The sequence below is a fragment of the Oncorhynchus gorbuscha genome, linkage group LG19 (assembly GCF_021184085.1).
Source record: "Oncorhynchus gorbuscha isolate QuinsamMale2020 ecotype Even-year linkage group LG19, OgorEven_v1.0, whole genome shotgun sequence".
Lineage (NCBI taxonomy): Eukaryota > Metazoa > Chordata > Actinopteri > Salmoniformes > Salmonidae > Oncorhynchus > Oncorhynchus gorbuscha.
In genome coordinates this window covers 14946810-14974120 of record NC_060191.1, presented here as the reverse complement: position 1 = coordinate 14974120, position 27311 = coordinate 14946810, and the positions used below count along the sequence as shown (strand labels likewise).

The 27311-nt window shown below is 45.3% G+C and overlaps 1 protein-coding gene across 1 annotated transcript; it reads right to left on the bottom strand.

Annotated features, from left to right (window-relative positions):
- Nucleotides 1-1709: 1709 nt before the first annotated feature.
- LOC124005476 lies at nt 1710-27072 on the bottom strand. The gene is made up of 11 exons (XM_046314777.1): nt 26840-27072; nt 26314-26506; nt 26111-26182; nt 25949-26025; nt 25605-25705; nt 24102-24218; nt 23245-23319; nt 5986-6124; nt 4492-4574; nt 4256-4352; nt 1710-2170 (listed from the first exon to the last, which is right to left on the bottom strand). Exons 1-11 carry the CDS (start codon nt 26894-26896, stop codon nt 2003-2005), a joined length of 1179 nt encoding a protein of 392 aa, XP_046170733.1. The 5' UTR covers nt 26897-27072; the 3' UTR covers nt 1710-2002.
- Nucleotides 27073-27311: the final 239 nt, after the last annotated feature.

The following is a 27311-nucleotide window of genomic DNA, read 5'->3' as shown; positions in this document are numbered from 1 at the left end:
AAACTGAAGATCTCGTACAACGCTGTGCACTACTCCCTTCACAGAACAGCGCAAATGGTCTCTAACCAGAATAGAAATAGGAGTGGGAGGCCCCGGTGCACAACTGAGCAAAAGGACAAGTACATTAGAGTGTCTAGTTTGACAAACAGACACCTCACAAGTCCTCAACTGGCAGCTTTATTAAATAGTATCCTCAAAACACAAGTCTCAACATCAACAGTGAAGAGGTGACTCTGGGATGTGGCCTTCTAGGCAGAGTTGTGAAGAAAAAGCCATATTACATTTACATTTAAGTCATTTAGCAGACGCTCTTATCCAGAGCGACTTACAAATTGGTGCATTCACCTTATGACATCCAGTGGAACAGCCACTTTACAATAGTGCATCTAAATATTTTAAGGGGGGAGGGGGTGAGAAGGATTACTTTATCCTATCCTAAGTATTCCTTAAAGAGGTGGGGTTTCAGGTGTCTCCGGAAGGTGGTGATTGACTCCGCTGTCCTGGCGTCGTGAGGGAGTTTGTTCCACCATTGGGGAGCCAGAGCAGCGAACAGTTTTGACTGGGCTGAGCGGGAACTGTACTTCCTCAGTGGTAGGGAGACGAGCAGGCCAGAGGTGGATGAACGCAGTGCCCTTATTTGGGTGTAGGGCCTGATCAGAGCCTGGAGGTACTGAGGTGCCGTTCCCCTCACAGCTCCGTAGGCAAGCACCATGGTCTTGTAGCGGATGCGAGCTTCAACTGGAAGCCAGTGGAGAGAGCGGAGGAGCGGGGTGACGTGAGAGAACTTGGGAAGGTTGAACACTAGACGGGCTGCGGCGTTCTGGATGAGTTGTAGGGGTTTAATGGCACAGGCAGGGAGCCCAGCCAACAGCGAGTTGCAGTAATCCAGACGGGAGATGACAAGTGCCTGGATTAGGACCTGCGCCGCTTCCTGTGTGAGGCAGGGTCGTACTCTGCGGATGTTGTAGAGCATGAACCTACAGGAACGTGCCACCGTCTTGATGTTAGTTGAGAACGACAGGGTGTTGTCCAGGATCACACCAAGGTTCTTAGCGCTCTGGGAGGAGGACACAATGGAGTTGTCAACCGTGATGGCGAGATCATGGAACGGGCAGTCCTTCCCCGGGAGGAAGAGCAGCTCCGTCTTGCCGAAGTTATGAGAGGGGGACTGCATTATATTATTTTGAGAAAAAAATTGTACAAGAATTACATTTATTGCTGTTGATGATGGTTGGTTGACGGGGGATACCGATGTAAAATAATCATTCCAATGTCCTAATTATGGGAGAGAAAAAAAGTTTCTTAAAAAACATTGTTGCTATGCATGTATATGGATGGAATAAAATTCCAGAACTGTTGGAAATCATTTTTATTTTGATGTGGTGTCATAATTAAACTTAAATCCTCAGGATAATCCAATGATGTTTGGTCTTTTCTTTCAAAGCCACAACACAGTACCAATGTAGTGGATCTGTACATTAGATATAAGGGGCAGAGGGCTCTGTTCAATCTGCATTGAGTGAATCAAATTTAATGTCAATGTTCCCACTTTAGAGGACACTGCATTCATGGTAAACACTGCATGTCGGCTCAATCGGAAATTACTTTTACATCGTCACGTTTACATTCTATCATGGGATCTGTAACGCTGCAGCTTTACAGACTGAATAGATCCCAGAAAGATAGTAGAGTTAACACACAGATACAAATTCAGAAGACTTGATTTATTTACAAACATTAAGGCAAAACGGTCTGATATTTGTAATAAAGTATACAAAAAAAAATCAATGGATTGAAACTGGTTTCATGTGTGGACATGTCAAGTACATTCCAGTCAAAAATCCCTGGAAAAAAGAAACAAGGAACCTCTGTGACGTGACTTCATCTTCCAGTTGTGAGTGTAGTTGAGACATTTGGCAGCAGAATCAGTGTGTCACTGGCACAGAATTCAAACCTTGAAATTAGAGCGTATGAACTAGATATCTTCTATAGATCTCTATGGTCATTGGCTCTGCTGTTCGGACTGCCTTTGGGACACCAGCTTCCACAGGTGTTTGCTAACAACAGACGGCCTCTTGTAGATCATCCTGCGGTCCCCTCCTTTAACATGGATCTGGTTGGCCGAGGGGTAAGTCTGCTCCAGTAACGTCTTCTGAAGCTGGGCCACCACCTGATGTGGAAGCACATACAGTCAGTCAATGTTCATTTGAGTTAGAGTTTGAGGGCCCGTTGAGAAACAGTCAATATGCATCATCCCAATTCCATCCATCCCCTTTCTCCCCGAAGTGTGCACTGTGCAGTAGTGCCGTCCCCCTGAACTAGTGCAGGCGTTGGCTAAGACGGCAGCAATGAGTGGAGCATCACCTCCAGCTCCTACAAAACATTGCAGGTTTCTACTAATTCTAGTGATTTTCTAAAATGTTCTTACTCAGTTTTGTGCATCACTTCATACCCCCCCAGGTAGAACTATTGGAATATGAATCTCTGGGTAGTCACCATCTAGATTCTTTGGTGAGGCACCGGGTTGCCTTGGGAGTTCTATCGGATAGCAGGAAATAAAGCCACCGATAGAGAGGCAGACGTGGGGGAGGGTCTTAATGACATTGAGACGCTGGGTGACCCGTCCTCCATTACCAAGCATACTACTCTCCAATGCTCAATCATTAGTGAATAAACTCAGAGCGAGGATCTCCTTTCAGAGGGAGTATGATTCTGCAACATACTGTTTTTCTGAGACCTGGAGTTCCTCCGACATCCAAACAGACAGTACATCGAGCGGATAGGAAGAGGGCTCTCTCTGGCAAGAACAAAGGCAGAGGGCTCTGTTTTATGACCAATAACAAGTAGTGCGACAGGGAACACTTACCGAAATTTGCAAACTTCTGCACTCGCGACTTGGAATACTTGGTCATCAAATGTCACTCTTTTTACCATCCAAGAGAGTTTTCAGGGATTATCGCTACTTCTGTGTACATCCTGACCTAAAATGACACCAAAAAATATCTCAAAGATCTTCATTGGACCCTGAATAAACTGGAGACCAAGTACCCGGAGGCAGTGTTCATTGTCGTGGAGAACCGTGCTCCCGAATTACTATCAAGAGATTGACTTTCCAACAAGATTCTACGCTGTACCATTGCTACACACCTTTTCGACACGGTTATAAGGCCATCCCCTACCCTCCTTTCGGTAAATCTGACCATGACTCCATTTTGCTCTTCCCCACCTACAAACAAAGACTCAACAGGAAAGTTCCGGTGGTCAGGTCTGTACAAGACTGGTCTGACCAATCATAATCCATGCTTCAAGACTGTTGTGATCACATGGACTAGAATATGTTCCGTTGCTGTTCAACTCGGCCTTCAATTCCATAGCACCCTCTGAGCTCACAGCCCTGGGGCTTAACTCCTCCCTATGCAACTGGGTCCTGGACTTCCTGACAGGCCGCCCCAAGGTGGTGAATTTATGCAACATTACCTCCTCCACACTGATCGTCATCACAAGGGTGCGTCTTAGTCCCCTCCTGTTCTCCCTGTACACCCACGACTGTGTGGCCCTCACACAGTTCCAACTCCATCAAGTTTGCTGATGACACGACAGTAGTAAGACTGATTACCAAAAAAGACGAGATGGCCTACAGGGAGGAGGTAGGCACTCTGACGGTGTGGTGCCAGGTAAACAACCCCTCCCTCAACGTCAGCAAAACAAGAGAGGTGATTGTGGACTTCAGGAGGAACCAAGCTGGGCACGCCCACATCCTCATCAACGGTCCCGCTGTGGAGACGGCCAAAAACGTCAAGATCTCTGAGGAGTTGAAATGGTCAAACCACACGGACACCGTGGTGAAGAAGGCACGACAGTGACTCTTTAACCTCAGGAGGCTGAAGAAATGTGGTCTGTCCCCGAGGACCCTCAGTGTTCTACAGGAACACCATCGAGAGCATATGCACATGGCCTGCAAAGTGTCGCAGGAAGGTCAAGAAGATCATCAGGAACCTCAGCCACGCGAACCACGACTCAGATGCAGTCAGTAAAGTAGCCTCATGGCCTAAACTAACAGACTGGCCAATAGCTTCTAGCCCCAGACCATCAGGCGGCTGAATAGCCACCACTAGTCAGCTACCTGCTACCTTGAAAGTTCTAGGATTTTTTCAACCCTACCTATGAGTACACACTTCAGGGTGAAGATTGAGAAATGTAATTGGGCTAGCCACTAGACAGACTAATGGAGGGAGGAAGGTTGTACACTACTCACTTGGTTTAGAGGAGCAGGAATTTGCTCATCGAAAGAATCCCCAATAATCACACTCACAGAAGTCCTACTGGAGAGGGGTTTGAATTTGGAGATTTCCCTGAAAAATAATCAAAACATTACAAAATCTCAAAACAAGTTTGCTTTTACACTTCTGTTATCTACTGTAGAGCATATCCAAAATGATTGTGTGATGACAGCCTGATATTACATTCACATGTACTGTATGTTGGTCTCACCTGACTTGAGAGGCACTTTCATTCAGGAAAAAATGTTCATCTACAGCACTGCTCTGGTGGGCAGGGTTACTGAGGAGGTACTTCTGAGAACACAAAGACATATGATAACATTGGACCGTGGCCTGAAAGTAAGTGTGTGCGCATTATAACCTTCACCTGTCGCTCTCCAAATCTTTCTCTTTTCCTACAATTTAAGCAAAATGACTCACTTGATGTCCTTCACTCCTTGGTAACTGAAATATTTCAAAAGCTGAAAAAACTCCATCTCTGTTGCTATCAAAAAGTGGGTCCTAGGATATAGAATCAAGACATTTTAACAAACCGTTCAGACTTTAACCTAGAGCAGTTATCAAGTCACAGTTTATTTTCCTCCTCTTCTCCCCCTCCCCTCCTTCTGAGGAACGATCATTACTCCACCACTAGCTAGCTCCATCATGTGGCTATGTTAGAGATTGTTCTCCAACACAATAAGGATGGACCATCACACCTGAACACCTCCTCCTGCCCAATAACAGAATAGGGAATTTAATTTGTGGTGTCAGCAGGTATATTGAGGCACATTACAATCACATTCAAACGCATGGTTTAAAAATAAGACCGAGAACATACGAGCTGTTGACCTGACCCCAGATATGTTAATTTGGTCTTTGAGATGGACCTGACACCTGAGTCTGACCTCAGCGATGTTTCAGTCAGACTCACCTGTCTCTGTATGAGGTCTTCAGCAATGTTTCAGTCAGACTCACCTGTCTCTGTATGAGGTCTTCAGCGATGTTCCAGTCAGACTCACCTGTCTCTGTATGAGGTCTTCAGCAATGTTTCAGTCAGACTCACCTGTCTCTGTATGAGGTCTTCAGCAATGTTTCAGTCAGACTCACCTGTCTCTGTATGAGGTCTTCAGCGATGTTCCAGTCAGACTCACCTGTCTCTGTATGAGGTCTTCAGCAATGTTTCAGTCAGACTCACCTGTCTCTGTATGAGGTCTTCAGCAATGTTTCAGTCAGACTCACCTGTCTCTGTATGAGGTCTTCAGCAATGTTTCAGTCAGACTCACCTGTCTCTGTATGAGGTCTTCAGCGATGTTTCAGTCAGACTCACCTGTCTCTGTATGAGGTCTTCAGCAATGTTCCAGTCAGACTCACCTGTCTCTGTATGAGGTCTTCAGCAATGTTCCAGTCAGACTCACCTGTCTCTGTATGAGGTCTTCAGCGATGTTCCAGTCAGACTCACCTGTCTCTGTATGAGGTCTTCAGCGATGTTCCAGTCAGACTCACCTGTCTCTGTATGAGGTCTTCAGCAATGTTCCAGTCAGACTCACCTGTCTCTGTATGAGGTCTTCAGCGATGTTCCAGTCAGACTCACCTGTCTCTGTATGAGGTCTTCAGCGATGTTCCAGTCAGACTCACCTGTCTCTGTATGAGGTCTTCAGCGATGTTCCAGTCAGACTCACCTGTCTCTGTATGAGGTCTTCAGCGATGTTCCAGTCAGACTCACCTGTCTCTGTATGAGGTCTTCAGCGATGTTGTCCCCCATGATGGCGGGCTTTAGCAGCCCCAGAATGATAAGGATGCGGCTGATGCCTGTGGCAGCTGAGAATTGCATGGCTTGGAGGGATGGTACCAGCTGACTGTACCTACAAACACAGAACACAACAACATGTGACTGTAACTATAGAGACACAGAACACAACAACATGTGACTAGCTATAGAGACACAGAACACAACAACATGTGACTAACTATAAAGACACAGAACACAACAACATGTGACTGTAACTATAAAGACACAGAACACAACAACATGTGACTAACTATAAAGACACAGAACACAACAACATGTGACTGTAACTATAGAGACACAGAACACAACAACATGTGACTGTAACTATAGAGACACAGAACACAACATATGACTGTAACTATAGAGACACAGAACACAACAACATGTGACTGTAACTATAGAGACACAGAACACAACAACATGTGACTGTAACTATAGAGACACAGAACACAACAACATGTGACTGTACTTATAGAGACACAGAACACAACAACATGTGACTAACTATAGAGACACAGAACACAACAACATGTGACTAACTATAGAGACACAGAACACAACAACATGTGACTAACTATAGAGACACAGAACACAACAACATGTGACTAACTATAGAGACACAGAACACAACATGTGACTGTAACTATAGAGACACAGAACACAACAACATGTGACTAACTATAGAGACACAGAACACAACATGTGACTGTAACTATAGGGACACAGAACACAACATGTGACTAACTATAAAGACACAGAACACAACATGTGACTGTAACTATAGAGACACAGAACACAACATGTGACTGTAACTATAGAGACACAGAACACAACATGTGACTGTAACTATAGAGACACAGAACACAACAACATGTGACTGTAACTATAAAGACACAGAACACAACAACATGTGACTGTAACTATAAAGACACAGAACACAACATGTGACTGTAACTATAAAGACACAGAACACAACAACATGTGACTGTAACTATAGAGACACAGAACACAACAACATGTGACTAACTATGGAGACACAGAACACAACATGTGACTGTAACTATAGAGACACAGAACACAACATGTGACTAACTATAAAGACACAGAACACAACAACATGTGACTGTAACTATAAAGACACAGAACACAACAACATGTGACTGTAACTATAAAGACACAGAACACAACAACATGTGACTGTAACTATAGAGACACAGAACACAACAACATGTGACTAACTATGGAGACACAGAACACAACATGTGACTGTAACTATAGAGACACAGAACACAACATGTGACTAACTATAGAGACACAGAACACAACAACATGTGACTGTAACTATAGAGACACAGAACACAACAACATGTGACTGTAACTATAAAGACACAGAACACAACAACATGTGACTGTAACTATAAAGACACAGAACACAACAACATGTGACTGTAACTATAAAGACACAGAACACAACATGTGACTGTAACTATAAAGACACAGAACACAACAACATGTGACTGTAACTATAAAGACACAGAACACAACAACATGTGACTGTAACTATAGAGACACAGAACACAACAACATGTGACTGTAACTATAGAGACACAGAACACAACAACATGTGACTAACTATAGAGACACAGAACACAACAACATGTGACTGTAACTATAGAGACACAGAACACAACAACATGTGACTGTAACTATAGAGACACATAACACAACATGTGACTGTAACTATAGAGACACAGAACACAACATGTGACTAACTATAGAGACACAGAACACAACATGTGACTGTAACTATAGAGACACATAACACAACATGTGACTGTAACTATAGAGACACAGAACACAACATGTGACTGTAACTATAGAGACACAGAACACAACATGTGACTGTAACTATAGAGACACAGAACACAACATGTGACTGTAACTATAGAGACACAGAACACAACATGTGACTGTAACTATAGAGACACATAACACAACATGTGACTGTAACTATAGAGACACAGAACACAACATGTGACTGTAACTATAGAGACACAGAACACAACAACATGTAAATGTACCTATAGAGACAAATACACAACAAACACACACACACACATACAGTACCTAGAGACAAACACACAATACACAATAGACTGTCAGGAATGAAAAGCTTAGCAACACCATTCCAACAACTACCTGACTCAGAGACGTCATCCTTTTTACTTTTTTAGTGTGCACCAATGGCCAAATTCAATATATTTGAAAACCTAACTGCAAAACATTTCTTGATATACACTGAACAGAAATATAAACACAACATGTGAAGTGTTGGTCCCATGTTTCATGAGCTGAAATAAAACAATCCCAGAAATGGTCCATATGCACAAAAAGCTTCTCTCTCTCAAATTCTGTGCACAAATGTGTTTACATCCCTGTTAGTGAATATTTCTCAAGAAGCTGATTAAACAACGTGATCATTACGCAGGTGCACCTTACGCTCGGAACAATAAAGGCCAACTCTAAAATGTGCAGTTGTCACTCAACACAATGCCACAGTTGTCTCAAGTTGAGGGAGCGTACAATTTTTGAAAACTGTCAGAAACCGTCTCAGGGAAGCTCATCTGCGTGCTCGTCGTCTTCACCAGGATCTTGCCCTGAATGCAGTTTGGCGTCTTAACCAACTTCAGTGGGCAAATGCTCACCTTCGATGACCACTGGCATGCTGGAGAAGTGTGCTCTTCACAGATGAATCCCTGTTTCAACTGTACCAGGCAGATGGCAGACAGTGTGTATGGCGTTGTGTGGGCGAGCAGTTTGCTGATGTCAACATTGAAAAGAGTACCCCATGGTGTCGGTGGGGTTATGGTAAGAGCATGTATAAGCTACGGACAACAAATGCAATGGCAATTTGAATGCAGAGATACCGTGATGAGATCCTGAGGCCCATTGTCGTGCCATTCATCCGCCTCCATCACCTCATGTTTCAACATGATAATGCACGGCCCAATGTCACAAGGATCTGTACACAATTCCTGGAAGCTGAAAAGGTCCCTGTTCTTCCATTGCCTGCATAGCCACCCATTGAGCATGTTCGTGATGCTCTGGCTTCCTGTTCCCACCCAATATCCAGCAACTTTGCACAGCCATTGAAGAGGAGTGGGACAATATTCCACAGGCCATAAATCAACAGCCTGATCAACTCTATGTGAATGAGATGGTTTGAGCTGCATGAGACAAATGGTGGTCACACCAGATACTGACTGGTTCTCTGCCTTTTTTAAGGTATCTGAAATCCATAGACTAGGCCCTAATGAATTTATTTAAATTGACTGATTTCCTTATATGAACTGTAACTCAGTCAAATTGTTGCATGTTGCGTTTATATTTTTGTTCAGTATAATTGCATGACTCTTCCTTTAACAGACAATAATTTAAATGGATTTCCAATCCTGTTATGAAATGATCTCCAAATGAAATCTCAATACTGAAAATAATGGAGTATGATTAGAAAACAGCTCTAGGCTAGGCTGTGTTTCACTGTTCTTTAGGCTGTGTTTCACTGTTCTTTAGGCTGTGTTACACTGTTCTTTAGGCTGTGTTTCACTGTTCTTTAGGCTGTGTTTCACTGTTCTTTAGGCTGTGTTTCACTGTTCTTTAGGCTGTGTTTCACTGTTCTTTAGGCTGTGTTTCACTGTTCTTTAGGCTGTGTTTCACTGTTCTTTAGGCTGTGTTTCACTGTTCTTTAGGCCAGCAGCACTAAACCCTCTAAACTGAAAGATTGCAGGGGAGAGATGAGGCTAGCAGAGTCTTTGACCTTAGTTTCACCTACAACATCATAGCGATGTGTTTATTCTGAACAATCTTGGTTACAGCAGTGTTACATACAGACAATGTCGCATCGGTTTAAAAACAGACCTATTGCGAATATTCATTATAAATATGATATTAATAAATATGTATTTTCAGCCAAAATTCCAAACTTTCTCTAGCAGACGTTTTGACAGGAGAGAATGAGAGATATTTTTTGGGACAAATGAGGAAAGCAGCACAGGAATTTTGTAACTCAGGAGGGCCAATCGGTCTCGGCTCACTGGTGCTTCGAATTGGCTGGTCTCAGCCTGCAGAGCCCAATCAATAGTGAGGTCTGCCACCCTCTGCCACCCCTAGTGTGCAGCCCACCCACCCACAGCCCTGAGCCCTTGCCCTCAGTGCACCCCCAGCCCCAGCTCTCAGCCAACCCCCCCGCCCCACAGCTCTGAACCTCACAGCTATCCCCACAGCCCTCACCCAACTGCTAGGCCCACAGCCTCCAGCCAGGCCTCAGCCCACCCCACAGTGCTAGTCAGACCCACAGCCTCCAGCCAGGCCTCAGCCCACCCCACAGTGCTAGTCAGACACACAGCCAGGCCTCAGCCCACCCCACAGTGCTAGTCAGACCCACAGCCTCCAGCCAGGCCTCAGCCCACCCCACAGTCCTAGTCAGACCCACATCCTCCAGCCCCAACCTAGAGTTCACACCCCCGACCCATGGTGCTCACCCCACAGCATTCACCTCTAATCGACATTGGCTTATTTCCCACGTGTTGAGATATGAAACTTTGTCAAAGGATGTAAATCCTTATAAGGCTGTAACCTGATGTCTAGACGAGGCTGTAACCTGATGTCTAGACGAGGCTGTAACCTGATGTCGAGACGAGGCTGTAACCTGATGTCGAGACGAGGCTGTAACCTGATGTCGAGACGAGGCTGTAACCTGATGTCGAGACGAGGCTGTAACCTGATGTCTAGACGAGGCTGTAACCTGATGTCTAGACGAGGCTGTAACCTGATGTCTAGACGAGGCTGTAACCTGATGTCTAGACGAGGCTGTAAGCTGATGTCGAGACGAGGCTGTAACCTGATGTCGAGACGAGGCTGTAACCTGATGTCTAGACGAGGCTGTAACCTGATGTCTAGACGAGGCTGTAACCTGATGTCTAAACGAGGCTGTAACCTGATGTCTAGACGAGGCTGTAACCTGATGTCTAGACGAGGCTGTAACCTGATGTCTAGACGAGCCTGTAACCTGATGTCTAGACGAGCCTGTAACCTGATGTCTAGACGAGCCTGTAACCTGATGTCTAGACGAGGCTGTAACCTGATGTCTAGACGAGGCTGTAACCTGATGTCTAGACGAGACTGTAACCTGATGTCTAGACGAGGCTGTAACCTGATGTCTAGACGAGGCTGTAACCTGATGTCTAGACGAGGCTGTCTAGACGAGGCTGTAACCTGATGTCTAGACGAGGCTGTAACCTGATGTCTAGACGAGGCTGTAACCTGATTAGTGCTCAGGTATTTCGAGATACAAATGCTAACAGTCTTCCAGTCTTAAACAGTCTTCCAGTCTTAAACTTCAGCTACAATGCACGTGCCGTCAATGAGACGTTCTACCTGCTACACAGCAACCAACCAAAATGGCTGATGGCAACGCCGGACACCTAATGGCTGCATGGTAGCAGGGCCGGTAGGAAGAAGTCACAAATAGACAAACATTTAATGGTGGCAGCAGACAGGAAAATAGTTGCTGCTACCTTTCCCAATTTCAGCCTTTCACAGACCATTTTATTTCTTCAAATCAGACATTCTATCATCTTCCTTGCCACTAGTTCGACACCTGAAGTCATTCTCGCCCCACAATTTAGAAGGGACTCTTATAACCTGGCTCTTTAGGGACTTCTCTGTCTCCACACATTTCCACCTGTTAACTTTTCATCTCCATAAAAACTCTGCCCCTGTTTGAATCTGGTCAAATCATTGCTGTCTGTCTGTGGCATTATTTCAAGGATTCTCCAGCCACCTGTCCTGTCCCTTCCTATTCCCTCCTCTTTTTCTCCATCTTTAATTCTGCCCGGGAGGGAGGATTATGCGAGGGAAGGCATGCGTGTCAAAGGGAAATTTAGTGGGTAAAGACAGCCCAGATTGGCGGGATGAATTAAGGCGATAAGAGGGTAGAGGGAGAGGGAGTGGAGGAACCATGTAGAGCAAAACACCTCAGCCATGTTGGTCATTTCAGAGGGCTCTTCTTTCCCCTTCCTCCTCAGGAGCGGCAAGGCAATATCTAAATGAATAACGTGATGAAATGAGTTTGTGCGGCGGACTTTCTGCTGTTTGACTTTCCCATCTGGATTAGTGCAGGCTGAATAGACGCTCTGTTACTTTTGTTACAACTGTCGCAATTCACTGTCGGAATTTGGCCCCCCGACAAGATAAGAGGGCCCTGCCTCATTAGCATGTCATTCCATATGCAGGGCCTCCATTACCTGAGAGGGAGCTCACGTACAAAACAGACTATTACACCAGTAGAACATGTTCTATTACATGACTAGGAGAGAACACAGAACATGGACTATTACATTAGAACACAGAAAAAGGGACTGTTAAGTAGGTTAGAACCCAGAACATGGACTATTACACGAGTAACAGAGAACATAGAACCCAGAACATGGACTATTACACGAGTAACAGAGAACATAGAACCCAGAACATGGACTATTACACGAGTAGCAGAGAACATAGAACCCAGAACATGGATTATTACACGAGTAGCAGAGAACATAGAACCCAGAAGATGGACTATTACACGAGTAGCAGAGAACATAGAACCCAGAAGATGGACTATTACACGAGTAGCAGAGAACATAGAACATGGATTATTAAGCAGGTTGGCATTTTATTGTCATGAATCTTGCCCTGGAGGAAACTCTGCAGTGGTCACTAGCTGGCACAGCCACAAATTCATACATTCTTATTTTAAACATAACCCTAACCACACTGTTAAGCATAATGTCTAACCCTGATTTTAAATTACATCCAAAAAGCACATTGTGGTTTTCATATATTTTTACGATATGGCCAATTTTAACTTTGCAGCTGGCCCATCTAGTGGAAATGGGTCAGTTCTGCCTCCTGGGCAAGATTCATGAAAATAAACATCAACCTGCAACTATTACACGAGTAGGAGAGAAAACGGAACAAGGACTATTACAGGAGAGAAAACAGAAGAGAAAACAGAACAACGACTATTACAGGAGAGATAGAAAATGGAACAAGGACTATCACAGTAGAGAAAGAAAACATAACAAGGGCTAATACAGGAGAGAAAACAGAAGAGAAAATGGAACAAGGACTATTACAGGAGAGAAAGAAAACAGAACAAGGACTATTACAGGAGAGAAAACAGAAGAGAAAAACGGAACAAGGACTATTACAGGAGAGAAAGAAAATGGAACAAGTACTGTTACAGGAGAGAAAACAGAAGAGAAAATGGAACAAGGACTATTACAGGAGAGAAAGAAAATGGAACAAGGACTATTACAGTAGAGAAAACAGAAGAGAAAATGGAACAAGGACTATTACAGGAGAGAAAGGAAACAGAACAAGGACTATTACAGGAGAGAAAGAAAATGGAACAAGGACTATTACAGGAGAGAAAACAGAAGAGAAAATGGAACAAGGACTATTACAGGAGAGAAAGAAAATGGAACAAGGACTATTACAGGAGAGAGAAAACAGAAGAGAAAATGGAACAAGGACTATTACAGGAGAGAAAGAAAATGGAACAAGGACTATTACAGGAGAGAGAAAAACGGAACAAGGACTAATACAGGAGAGAAAGAAAACGGAACAAGGACTATTACAGGAGAGAGAAAAACGGAACAAGGACTATTACAGGAGAGAAAACAGGAGAGAAAACGGAACAAGGACTATTACAGGAGAGAAAGGAAACAGAACAAGGACTATTACAGGAGAGAAAGAAAATGGAACAAGGACTATTACAGTAGAGAAAAAAAACAGAACAATGACTATTACAGGAGAGAAAACAGAAGAGAAAACAGAACAAGGACTATTACAGGAGAGAAAGGAAACAGAACAAGGACTATTACAGGAGAGAAAGAAGACAGAACAAGGACTATTACAGGAGAGAAAGGAAACAGAACAAGGACTATTACAGGAGAGAAAGAAGACAGAACAAGGACTATTACAGGAGAGAAAGGAAACAGAACAAGGACTATTACAGGAGAGAAAGAAAATGGAACAAGGACTATTACAGTAGAGAAAAAAAACAGAACAATGACTATTACAGGAGAGAAAACAGAAGAGAAAACAGAACAAGGACTATTACAGGAGAGACAACAGAAGAGAAAACAGAACAAGGACTATTACAGGAGAGAAAACAGAAGAGAAAACAGAACAAGGACTATTACAGGAGAGAAAGAAGACAGAACAAGGACTATTACAGGAGAGAAAGGAAACAGAACAAGGACTATTACAGGAGAGAAAACAGAAGAGAAAACGGAACAAGGACTATTACAGGAAAGAAAGAAAACGGAACAAGGACTATTACAGGAGAGAGAAAAACGGAACAAGGACTAATACAGGAGAGAAAGACAACGGAACAAGGACTATTACAGGAGAGAGAAAAACGGAACAAGGACTATTAAAGGAGAGAAAGAAAATGGAACAAGGACTATTACAGGAGAGAAAACAGAAGAGAAAACGGAACAAGGACTATTACAGGAGAGAAAACAGAAGAGAAAACGAAACAAGGACTATTACAGGAGAGAAAACAGAACAAGGACTATTACAGGAGAGAAAGAAAATGGAACAAGGACTATTACAGGAGAGGGAAAAAAATGGAACAAGGACTATTACAGGAGAGAAAGAAAATGGAACAAGGACTATTACAGTAGAGAAAAAACAGAACAATAACTATTACAGGAGAGAAAACAGAAGAGAAAACGGAACAAGGACTATTACAGGAGAGAAAGGAAACAGAACAAGGACTATTACAGTAGAGAAAGAAAACAGAACAAGGACTATTACAGTAGAGAGAGAAAACAGAACAAGGACTATTACAGGAGAGAAAACAGAAGAGAAAACGGAACAAGGACTATTACAGGAGAGAAAGGAAACAGAACAAGGACTATTACAGGAGAGAAAGAAAATGGAACAAGGACTATTACAGGAGAGTAAACAGAAGAGAAAACGGAACAAGGACTATTACAGGAGAGAAAGGAAACAGAACAATGACTATTACAGTAGAGAAAGAAAACAGAACAAGGACTATTACAGTAGAGAAAAAGAAAACAGAACAAGGACTATTACAGGAGAGAAAACAGAAGAGAAAATGGAACAAGGACTATTACAGTAGAGAAAGAAAACAGAACAGAAAATGGAACAAGGACTATTACAGTAGAGAAAGAAAACAGAACAAGGACTATTAACAGTAGAGAAAGAAAACAGAACAAGGACTATTACAGGAGAGAAAACAGAACAAGGACTATTACAGGAGAGAAAACAGAACAATGACTATTACAGGAGAGAAAACAGAACAAGGACTATTACAGGAGAGAAAACAGAACAAGGACTATTACAGGAGAGAAAACAAAACAAGGACTATTACAGGAGAGAAAACAGAAGAGAAAACGGAACAAGGACTATTACAGTAGAGAAAGAAAACAGAACAAGGACTATTAACAGTAGAGAAAGAAAACAGAACAAGGACTATTACAGGAGAGAAAACAGAACAAGGACTATTACAGGAGAGAAAACAGAACAAGGACTATTACAGGAGAGAAAGGAAACAGAACAAGGACCCTATCCCCTCCTCTCTTCTCCAGACCATTTCCGGAGACCTTCTCCCTTACCTCACCTCGCTCATCAACTCATCCCTGACCGCTGGCTACGTCCCTTCCATCTTCAAGAGAGCGAGAGTTGCACCCCTTCTGAAAAAAACTACACTCGATCCCTCCGATGACAACAGTTACAGACCAGTATCCCTTCTTTCTTTTCTCTCCAAAACTCTTGAACGTGTCGTCCTTGGCCAGCTCTCCCGCTATCTCTCTCTGAATGACCTTCTTGATCCAAATCAGTCAGGTTTCAAGACTAGTCATTCAACTGAGACTGCTCTCCTCTGTATCACGGAGGCGCTCCGCACTGCTAAAGCCAACTCTCTCTCCTCTGCTCTCATCCTTCTAGATCTATCGGCTGCCTTCGATACTGTGAACCATCAGATCCTCCTCTCCACCCTCTCCGAGTTGGGCATCTCCGGCGCGGCCCACGCTTGGATTGCGTCCTACCTGACAGGTCGCTCCTACCAGGTGGCGTGGCGAGAATCTGTCTCCTCACCACGCGCTCTCACCACTGGTGTCCCCAGGGCTCTGTTCTAGGCCCTCTCCTATTCTCGCTATACACCAAGTCACTTGGCTCTGTCATAACCTCACATGGTCTCTCCTATCATTGCTATGCAGACGACACACAATTAATCTTCTCCTTTCCCCCTTCTGATGACCAGGTGGCGAATCGCATCTCTGCATGTCTGGCAGACATATCAGTGTGGATGACGGATCACCACCTCAAGCTGAACCTCGGCAAGACGGAGCTGCTCTTCCTCCCGGGGAAGGACTGCCCGTTCCATGATCTCGCCATCACGGTTGACAACTCCATTGTGTCCTCCTCCCAGAGCGCTAAGAACCTTGGCGTGATCCTGGACAACACCCTGTTGTTCTCAACCAACATCAAGGCGGTGGCCCATTCCTGTAGGTTCATGCTCTACAACATCCGCAGAGTACGACCCTGCCTCACACAGGAAGCGGCGCAGGTCCTAATCCAGGCACTTGTCATCTCCCGTCTGGATTACTGCAACTCGCTGTTGGCTGGGCTCCCTGCCTGTGCCATTAAACCCCTTCAACTCATCCAGAACGCCGCAGCCCGTTTGGTGTTCAACCTTCCCAAGTTCTCTCACGTCACCCCGCTCCTCCGTTCTCTCCACTGGCTTCCAGTTGAAGCTCGCATCCGCTACAAGACCATGGTGCTTGTCTACGGAGCTGTGAGGGGAACGGCACCTCAGTACCTCCAGGCTCTGATCAGGCCCTACACCCAAACAGGGGCACTGCGTTCATCCACCTCTGGCCTGCTCGCCTCCCTACCACTGAGGAAGTACAGCTCCCGCTCAGCCCAATCAAAACTGTTCGCTGCTCTGGCCCCCCAATGGTGGAACAAACTCCCTCACGACGCCAGGACAGCGGAGTCAATCACCACCTTCCGGAGACACCTGAAACCCCACCTCTTTAAGGAATACCTAGGATAGGATAAGTAATCCCTCTCACCCCCCTTTAAGATTTAGATGCACTATTGTAAAGTGACTGTTCCACTGGATGTCATAAGGTGAATGCACCAATTTGTAAGTCGCTCTGGATAAGAGCGTCTGCTAAATGACTTAAATGTAAATGTAAGGACTATTACAGGAGAGAAAGGAAACAGAACAAGGACTATTACAGGAGTAAATATGGACTATTGCAGGTGTATAAAACAGAGATTCATTACACAAGTGTCAAAAAAAAATTGTACAATATAAAACTACAAGTGATTAATGGGGAGATTCCTGTGATACGCAGTGACACCAAACAGAAGGTAGAACTATTCACATTGCTACCTTGTAGTGTTACTTGGAAATACATCTAATACAGGACTCCAGTCACATTCAAACTGCGAACATTTGTAAATCAAAGTGCCATTCTTCCTGAGATGAACAACTACTGAAACGAGAGACATGAATGAATGCATGCAGACATTAAACCAACAGAGCAATTCCCCACTTGGCCACAGTGTGGCAGTGTTGTACTGCCCAGAACAGCCAGCACCAGCAGCGGTTCCTTCCTCCCTGAGTCAATACTATAGATTCTAGTGGAGGAAATACATGGGTGCCCGTGACAGCCGTGCTTCATTAGTGGAACGGAGCAACAATAGTTATGCTTAGAGCGGTGCCAATTACAATTAATTGGGGTTCCAGACTCTCCTGCTTGTCTCTGGGGAGCTGTGCTGTTCTAACAGTTAGCAGAAAGAAACAGTCATGGCTATTCTCTGCCGCAGAGTAACACACTAACATTCTCTCTCTCTCTCTCTCTCTCTCTCTCTCTCTCTCTCTCTCTCTCTCTCTCTCTCTCTCTCTCTCTCTCTCTCTCTCTCTCTCTCTCTCTCTCTCTCTCTCTCTCTCTCTCTCGAAAGATTCACACTCGCAGTCTGGTTTTTTTCAATTATCGTCAATCGACATCCTAACAGAGTGCGTCATATTTCCTGGTGTTACTGTCCACTCCAAGTCTTGTCTTCTCCAAATGCTCATTAGTGAAGAGGGTAATCTGGGCCCTGAGTGCCCATGACAGGGGTTGGGAGGTTTGGAGCCTGGCCTGCAGAGTGGCTGGACTGCTGTCTGTCATCTCTGCCTCCCTTCGTCTGCTACCGGTCTGGCTAGGGGGGTGTCACAAAAACATGAACAGGAACACACACACATTTACATTACATTTAAGTCATTTAGCAGACGCTCTTATCCAGAGCGACTTACAAATTGGTGCATTCACCTTATGACATCCAGTGGAACAGTCACTTTACAATAGTGCATCTATATCTTAAAGGGGGGGGTGAGAGGGAATACTTATCCTATCCTAGGTATTCCTTAAAGAGGTGGGGTTTCAGGTGTCTCCGGAAGGTGGTGATTGACTCCGCTGTCCTGGCGTCGTGAGGGAGTTTGTTCCACCATTGGGGGGCCAGAGCAGCGAACAGTTTTGACTGGGCTGAGCGGGAGCTGTACTTCCTCAGTGGTAGGGAGGCGAGCAGGCCAGAGGTGGATGAACGCAGTGCCCTTGTTTGGGTGTAGGGCCTGCCCAGGGCCGTCTGAGACAGTCTGTATCCTCAGTGTGCCCAGGGCCGACTGAGACTGTGTGTATCCTCAGTGTGCCCAGGGCCGTCTGAGACGGTCTGTATCCTCAGTGTGCCCAGGGCCGTCTGAGACGGTCTGTATCCTCAGTGTGCCCAGGGCCGTCTGAGACCGTCTGTATCCTCAGTGTGCCCAGGGCCGTCTGAGACCGTCTGTATCCTCAGTGTGCCCAGGGCCGTCTGAGACCGTCTGTATCCTCAGTGTGCCCAGGGCCGTCTGAGACCGTCTGTATCCTCAGTGTGCCCAGGGCCGTCTGAGACCGTCTGTATCCTCAGTGTGCCCAGGGCCGTCTGAGACCGTCTGTATCCTCAGTGTGCCCAGGGCCGTCTGAGACCGTCTGTATCCTCAGTGTGCCCAGGGCCGTCTGAGACGGTCTGTATCCTCAGTGTGCCCAGGGCCGTCTGAGACGGTCTGTATCCTCAGTGTGCCCAGGGCCGTCTGAGACGGTCTGTATCCTCAGTGTGCCCAGGGCCGTCTGAGACGGTCTGTATCCTCAGTGTGCCCAGGGCCGTCTGAGACAGTCTGTATCCTCAGTGTGCCCAGGGCCGTCTGAGACCGTGTGTATCCTCAGTGTGCCCAGGGCCGTCTGAGACCGTGTGTATCCTCAGTGTGCCCAGGGCCGTCTGAGACCGTGTGTATCCTCAGTGTGCCCAGGGCCGTCTGAGACCGTGTGTATCCTCAGTGTGCCCAGGGCCGTCTGAGACCGTGTGTATCCTCAGTGTGCCCAGGGCTGTCTGAGACAGTCTGTATCCTCAGTGTGCCCAGGGCCGTCTGAGACTGTGTGTATCCTCAGTGTGCCCAGGGCCGTCTGAGACGGTCTGTATCCTCAGTGTGCCCAGGGCCGTCTGAGACGGTCTGTATCCTCAGTGTGCCCAGGGCCGTCTGAGACGGTCTGTATCCTCAGTGTGCCCAGGGCCGTCTGAGACGGTCTGTATCCTCAGTGTGCCCAGGGCCGTCTGAGACCGTCTGTATCCTCAGTGTGCCCAGGGCCGTCTGTATCCTCAGTGTGCCCGGTCTGTATCCTCAGTGTGCCCAGGGCCGTCTGAGACCGTCTGTATCCTCAGTGTGCCCAGGGCCGTCTGAGACCGTCTGTATCCTCAGTGTGCCCAGGGCTGTCTGAGACCGTCTGTATCCTCAGTGTGCCCAGGGCCGTCTGAGACCGTCTGTATCCTCAGTGTGCCCAGGGCCGTCTGAGACGGTCTGTATCCTCAGTGTGCCCAGGGCCGTCTGAGACAGTCTGTATCCTCAGTGTGCCCAGGGCCGTCTGAGACCGTGTGTATCCTCAGTGTGCCCAGGGCCGTCTGAGACCGTGTATCCTCAGTGTGCCCAGGGCCGTCTGAGACCGTGTGTATCCTCAGTGTGCCCAGGGCCGTCTGAGACCGTGTGTATCCTCAGTGTGCCCAGGGCCGTCTGAGACCGTGTGTATCCTCAGTGTGCCCAGGGCTGTCTGAGACAGTCTGTATCCTCAGTGTGCTCAGGGTACTAATGAGGGATCAGATGATGAATGGGGCCTGGCTGGATGTGATATGGAGTCTCCATCTGGACTCATAACTCCATCAGGTTTCCATACAGGTGAGACTGATCCACCACCAGACCAGGTTGGCCCACCACATACCACACCAGCTGGGCCATGCCCAGTCCAAGCCCCCCCCCCAGCTGGGCCATGCCCATCACCCCCAGCTGGTACAGTAGCTCATGTCTGCCTGCTGAGAGACAGCCAGTCAGGTGGGGCTTCTATCACCTCCACCACACCATCAGACACATTGCTTTGACCATCTGGTTCTGCTCATTTAAAATGTCCCTGCAGGTTAACCAACCATTAACCCTTTAAAGTAAACCCCTTCTTCGGACACTAAGCCATCTTCCTCTCACCTTTAACCAGCATTGTCCTTTTCTCCTACTTGATATTATGAAGAGGGCAGATGTTGCTCATACTAACATGAAAACAACTGTCCTGAATATCTGAAATACAGGAAATAAGCAACATCATGAATGCAATTAGACTATTTCTAAATCGTTATACCCCAGTGATTTCATGATGCAAAGGATTCAGCTTGAGTAAACACATTTGAAAAGCTAGAGTAAAATGGTGTTTTGACAATCACTCAACGCTCATTAAACAAACAATAAGGACAAGCTCATTAAAATAGAATACTTCCCCCCGTTTTGGATTATATTAAATTGGAGTCAATATTTTCCAGAGACAAATTCATTCTGTAATACACCAACTCTAATAGACACACATGAACACTGGCTCTCACACACGTTATGAGGTGCAATTATAAACTCTGGTATATACGGTTCCTGAAGTCTGGTATCTACGGTTCCTGAAGTCTGGTATCTCCTTCCTATATAAAACACTAAACACTGACTGTTACAGTAGATATTAGGAATCTGACCTTCATGACAATGTGTTGTATTTACATGTAGGCCATTGTCTACTGTAGACTTTAGGGAGAGTGTAGGGCTGACTGACTGCAGATCTTATATGATTCTGCTAAATACTATACTATCAGAAAACCCCCATGCAATCTATATATCATCAGGTGGGAACGCGAAGACACTGTACATATAAAATTGGGTCAACTTCACAAGACCCATTTTCAGGGCAAAGAAAACAAACTGATTGTATGCGTTTCATTCTGTAGGGATCCCACTAAAACCACGTCCCTGGATGAATGCAATCTGTATGGCTGGACTGAGGGGCTTCCACTAACTCCTACCGTTCTGACTTGATTTCTCATCAGGAAGTATCATCTCTGGCTTCTAGCCTCCGAGGAGAAATACCAAAAGGAAAGATATAGCCTGAGATCCAAACTGAGACAATGGTGAAATAGAGCATATCAGTTTAAGGCTAGCGAACTCTAGCCTCCGTCTCACTCTACTTTCAAGTCCATATAAAATAATACACAAAAAAGGAGAAGTTCTCAGGAGACGGTGCCGATTCATTTTGTCTGATAAAACAGCAGTAATTTGGGAGAGAGCCGTGGTTAATGAGAAGGACTTTGATGAGTAAATCCTGGAGCCCAGGCAGAGAGGAGCCTCGCTGATACCGTCTCCTCTCTACACTACAGCACTCCTCAGGTACCATCACGCCGAATGTGGAACGTTGTATGAATGTTGAGTTGTAATCAGACGATGTTGTACTTGTGTTATGTTCTGAAGAATGGAAATACACACACAACTCCGGTGGCTCTGGATAGAACTGCAAACCTGGTTTCAAGTAATCTTGATATTACATTTTCATATTTCTTGTTTTCTATCTTAAATCAGAGACTAATAATATAAGTCTACTTCATGCAGGGATCCTTTCCTCAGTTGATTTCTAGGTTGCAGAGTAATTGGATCTCCAGCCAGTACACTGTAGTCTGCTAGGCAGCGGGGAAATGACATGAATGCCTATTAATCAGGGGATAATTGGAAACATATCTCTGATAAATGACACGGCTCCACTTACAGTCACGTACAAATTAGGCCATTTTCAACGACTCATTTCTTATCTCACTAAAGAAATGAAATGTTATATAACCCCACAGAGCAAGTGGGATGCTGGTGGAGGGAAGTAACAGAGGCAAAACTAGGGACGGAAAATCCCTGGAACTTCCCTACAATTCACAGGTTTTCCAGAAATCCCACCGTTTGGAGGATCCTCAGATCTCCTGCATATTCGTTGCTTATTCCAGGAATCTTCCAAGCGCAATTTATGGAAAACTTCGACTAACTTATTGGAAAAGTTACAAGAATTTTGAATAACTAATGTGTTTTTTGCGAAGCATATGGAACGAGTTTGTTCATGAATAATAACTTTGAATACAATGTTGTTCAAAGATAAAAGGTATTACGCTTGGGGAGCGTGTAGCACTCGCCCTCCAATTGATACAAAGAAAAGCAATATTGTAAATGCTAGGGTCAAACTAATTTCAGCTTACATCTTTTCACGTGTTTACCTGTATTGTTTTACAGCATATTACCATATTGTTATGTAAATCACTGCTATTTACTGATGACTATGAATAACTGACAGTTTCACTAATGTCCTGCCTGATTATCATAATATCATTTTTTCCTATATGGCCATTTATGAACAATGAATATGAATAGGGTTATATGTCCATTATCCACAGCTTGACATGAATCATGCGTAGGGAAAAAAGACACCTATTATTAAAATGTGTGTCATCTCCCCCACCCTAATTCTCCACTCTCATTTCTTCCTGATGAAAGAGAGTGGGATCTACTAATGAGTTCCTTTGGCCTCATTAATCATGTTAATGCTGCTTCCTGTCCAACAGAGATAATCAACCACAGTGGATCCTATCTTACCATCCATACAGAAAATCTGGATGGAGTCAATGGCTTGAGTAACACGGTACTACTAACTCGCTCTGCTCCTCCTTTCTCCCTCCCCTCCGTTCCTCCTCCTCGAGGTGACTTACCAGTACTTCTGCCACTGGTCCTCCTCAAAGATGTCCTCTGGAATGGGATCAATAAGGACAAGGTCTGACACCTGCCTGAGGACGGACGGACGGACGGATGGACAGACAACACAGTGAGAAAAAAGAGAGGACACAGAAAGAGAGAGAAATAAAAAGTGGGCCTCCGGTGTCCGTTCTGACCCATCCCCTATACCCTTCCTGTCCTGTCCGTAATGAGTGTGAGAAGGATGTCTCTGCCCCGGTTGTCTGTCTGTCTGCTCTAGGCCCACTGGCAGACAGATGGATGGGCCCACACCCCATCACCACATCCAGGGAGGGATATATTTTGTTCTGCAGGTGTCATCCTCTCACCATCGCTTCATTTACTCTCTTAACTGTCGCACATCACGGCTGATGAAACGCTAAATCTCTCACCTCGGGCCGGGAGGCTGATCCCTCCCTGCTCGTGTTAATCACTAGGTTTCTCAGACATTGGTGTTTGTGGGGGGTGGGGGTAGAGAATTTATGATGTCCCTGGGTTTGATGCAGTGCTGAGTCTAGCTACAGATTGTGATGATACTATAGAAGTACTGGAGTTACTGTAGTCAATAATGTGAGAGGGAATAGGATGGAACTCAAACAGGGATGAGAAAGTGAGAATGTCAAAAACTGTGCAAAGCTTTCCCATTCATTTGGGATAGAGGCATAAAGCTGAATCTACACAGCCACTTTTGAGATATGAACATATCGAGCAACTTTTGGAGTGAACCTATCACACTAAGCGATCTCAATATATTTTGACTTGTGGCAAGTTAGGCAACAAGAAACGAGTTAGCCTATATTTTCCAATGAGATCCCAGGTGGGCAGGGAGACTCACGCGTCATGGATATGGCTGTAGAACCTGGCGTTGAGCGTGCCCAGTTCAGAGCCCACCAGGATGAGAGGCGTGGCTAGACCAGCTAAACCGATGAGGCGGTGGAGGTTGTCCACCATTCTGTAGGGGGGGAAAGACATCAATCAATTCATCAAACGTATGTCTTTCCAACCACAGCTGTCACAAAGGGCTTTTACAGTAAAACACATCAGCCCCTAAGTCGGCAGCTACACCATAACAACAGAAACACTGCCATTGAAACCCTTTAAATCAGCCAGTGTAAAGAAGCCGAGTGGAAGAAGCCCCTGGCTACTTTGCCTTTGTAAAGCAGGATAGATCCAACAGAAAATCATCCAAAGAGAGAGGGAGCATCATCATCAGGTGAAATGCAGCTCCCCACAGACAGCCATCTGTTGGGTCTCTTACACTAATAAATCAACATTGGAGGGAAGAGGCTGGGATGAAGAGGTTTCACTGCGGCAGCAGGGAGCAGACAGGATTGCAGTCATCAAACCCTCAGTTTGCCAGCTTATTGAATTCTGGGTAATTGATTGCTTGTATCAGAAGACGGCGGCTGCCTGCCTGCTCTGCTGTTAGCCTGGGGCAGATCCCAAGGTAACAGAGACTGCTGACCTGACCGTCCACATACAACCACATCCATCCATCACTTAGATTTAATGCTCAACAACACGTTACTTTGTCAGCCAAAGAGATTAGGAGAGTCAAGGACAGGGCAGGCTATGGCAGGGAGATGGTGGGGCAGTGGACCCCGATGTCTCTGATTGGACAATCCATGAGATGGCCCCACATGGCGCTTAGCCAAGGGGAATACTAAATCTGATAGGGAATGGTGTGTGTGCTTGTTGAGAATCAGGGCTTTAGAATAACTTGCATCAAACACCTGTTACCGTGACTGTAGTAGTAGACTATCAGGTAACACTATTTGTTTGGTACTTTTTACCCCTTTTCCTCCCCAATTTGGTGATATCCAATTGCCAGTTACAGTCTTATCTCATCGCTGCAACTCCTGTATGGACTTGGGAAGAGGCGAAGGTCGAGAGCCGTGCGTCGTCCGAAACACGACCCTGCCAAGCCGCACTGCTTCTTGACCCACTACCCGCTTAACCCGGTAGCCAGCCGCACCAATGTGTCGGAAGAAACACCGTACACCTAGGCGACCGTGTCAGCGAGCATGCGCCCGGCCTGCCACAGGAGTCGCTACAGCGCGGTGGGACAAGGATATCCCGGCCGGCCAAACCCTCCCATAACCCGGACGATGCTGGGCCAATTGTGCGCCGCCCCATGGGTCTCCTGCTCGCGGCCGGCTGTGGCACAGCCCGGTATCGAACCCGGATCTGTAGTGACGCTTCTAGCGCTGCCTTAGAGTGCTGCGCCACTCAGGAGGCCTATTAGGTAACACTTTATATTAACAATTTACATTGCAGTATAACAAGCATTTATACGTAAAACCTTAAAATGACAGGATAGAGAAAACAAGATGCTTACCGTCCAGTGGTGGACATCCCCCAGACTTTCTCCGTCCCTGTACTTTCATTCTGCAGGACTCTTTTGCTGAACCCCAGTCCCACTCTGTCATAAGTGCACACCTGTGGGTGGGAAAATGGGAAAATCAATCAATCAAATAAATTTTTTCAATCCTTTTTCAAATCAGCAGTTGTCACAAAAACATTGCAAATATTGTCCTGGTTCCAATAATATCATACACAATCATCTTCTGGTCAGGGAATGTAGTCCATAAATTTGTTTTTTACCAGAAAAAATAAAACCCTTCTAGAACTGTTGAATCATTAACAGAGTTGCCTGAAACGATGTGCTGTATTTCTCCTTACCTTGGTTAGCAGTGCAATGTTCTCTTGTACATGGAACCAGATGTCAGAGGACATACCAGTGGGGGCATCCAGTATGACTACACAGGAAACAGAGTAGTTAGGGCTTACATCTGAGAGGAGATGACAGTTGTGTTGACATTTCTGGCAAACTAGCAGACTTACCAACTGGCTGTCCTTGTCCTTTGCACATCAGGTGCATCTTTTGACCTAAACCGATATCTATAATTTCACCATCTGAAAAAAAAGATACATATTAATCAATGCTGATAATCTTAATCATAATGTAAGGGTTTTATTTGCCTTCTGTACACATTAAATAATAAAGTTGAGCGAGTAAGGTGAATGTCATGTCTGCAGCAGGTTACCTTCTGGCAGTAACAGTTGGCCCTCTCTTTGCAATGATGCATAGTTCAGAAAGGGAGGGATGAGGATGATGAGGAGGAGACATTTTCCAACTGAGGTAACAGTCGACCAGCACCTGCTCGTTTTAGCCCCTTGTTGTGGTCGATATTGTTGTTGATGACTGGTCTCTCCTGAACCTGCAGTCTGTCTGTCAGTCTGTCATAGGAGAATAATAATCATGTTATATCAAAGTGTGAATAAGCTACCTAGCTAGCAGTTACAGATGTCAGAAAGCCATAGTTACATAACCATGTGTGTCAATCAAAATGCCTATACAACGAGCCTTGGAATGGCTTTAACTAAAACATTGTGTCCACATGTACGTTACGTCATGTAGTCAGTGTAAAGTTAATGGAAGATAGTAATATCAGGGCTAGTTCAGTTTGATTCGAACATCTGAGAGGAGATGGTAGTGGTGTTGACATTTCTGTCTCGCTAGTTAACCTTGCTAGTAGATTAGCAGCCTATCGAAGCACAGTAGATAGCTACCTTTTTGTATGTCCTAGCATCTCCAGTGGCTTCTTGGCCGTCTGTCCGTCTGCGCATTTTTGAGTGTCAAGTTTTAACCAAGTATTATATAAACTATCTATCGATCTACTAGCTGAAATCGGGACGTAAATGCACAGGACTGAATGAATGCACCGCGTTAACTAGAACTTCCTGGAAATGTACAGACGCCGAAATGGGACAATGCTTGTACCTCAGGGTCGACACTGCAGCAGAAAGTAGTGTTCTGTGTTCACTTTCCATAGGTTCTTGCTGCTGCATTATGGGGATATGGTCATTCATGTGTTCCTATTGGACAAAACACAACCTAACTAAACCGCAAATGCATCCATCGCGTTTGTAGAGTCACAAGCTTGATAGGCATTATGTGCTAGTAAAGTATGTTCGATTTTTTTTTTTAACTTTCCAAATGTCGACAAAACAAGTATCGCTAGACAAGGTGGGATCTTTTTTG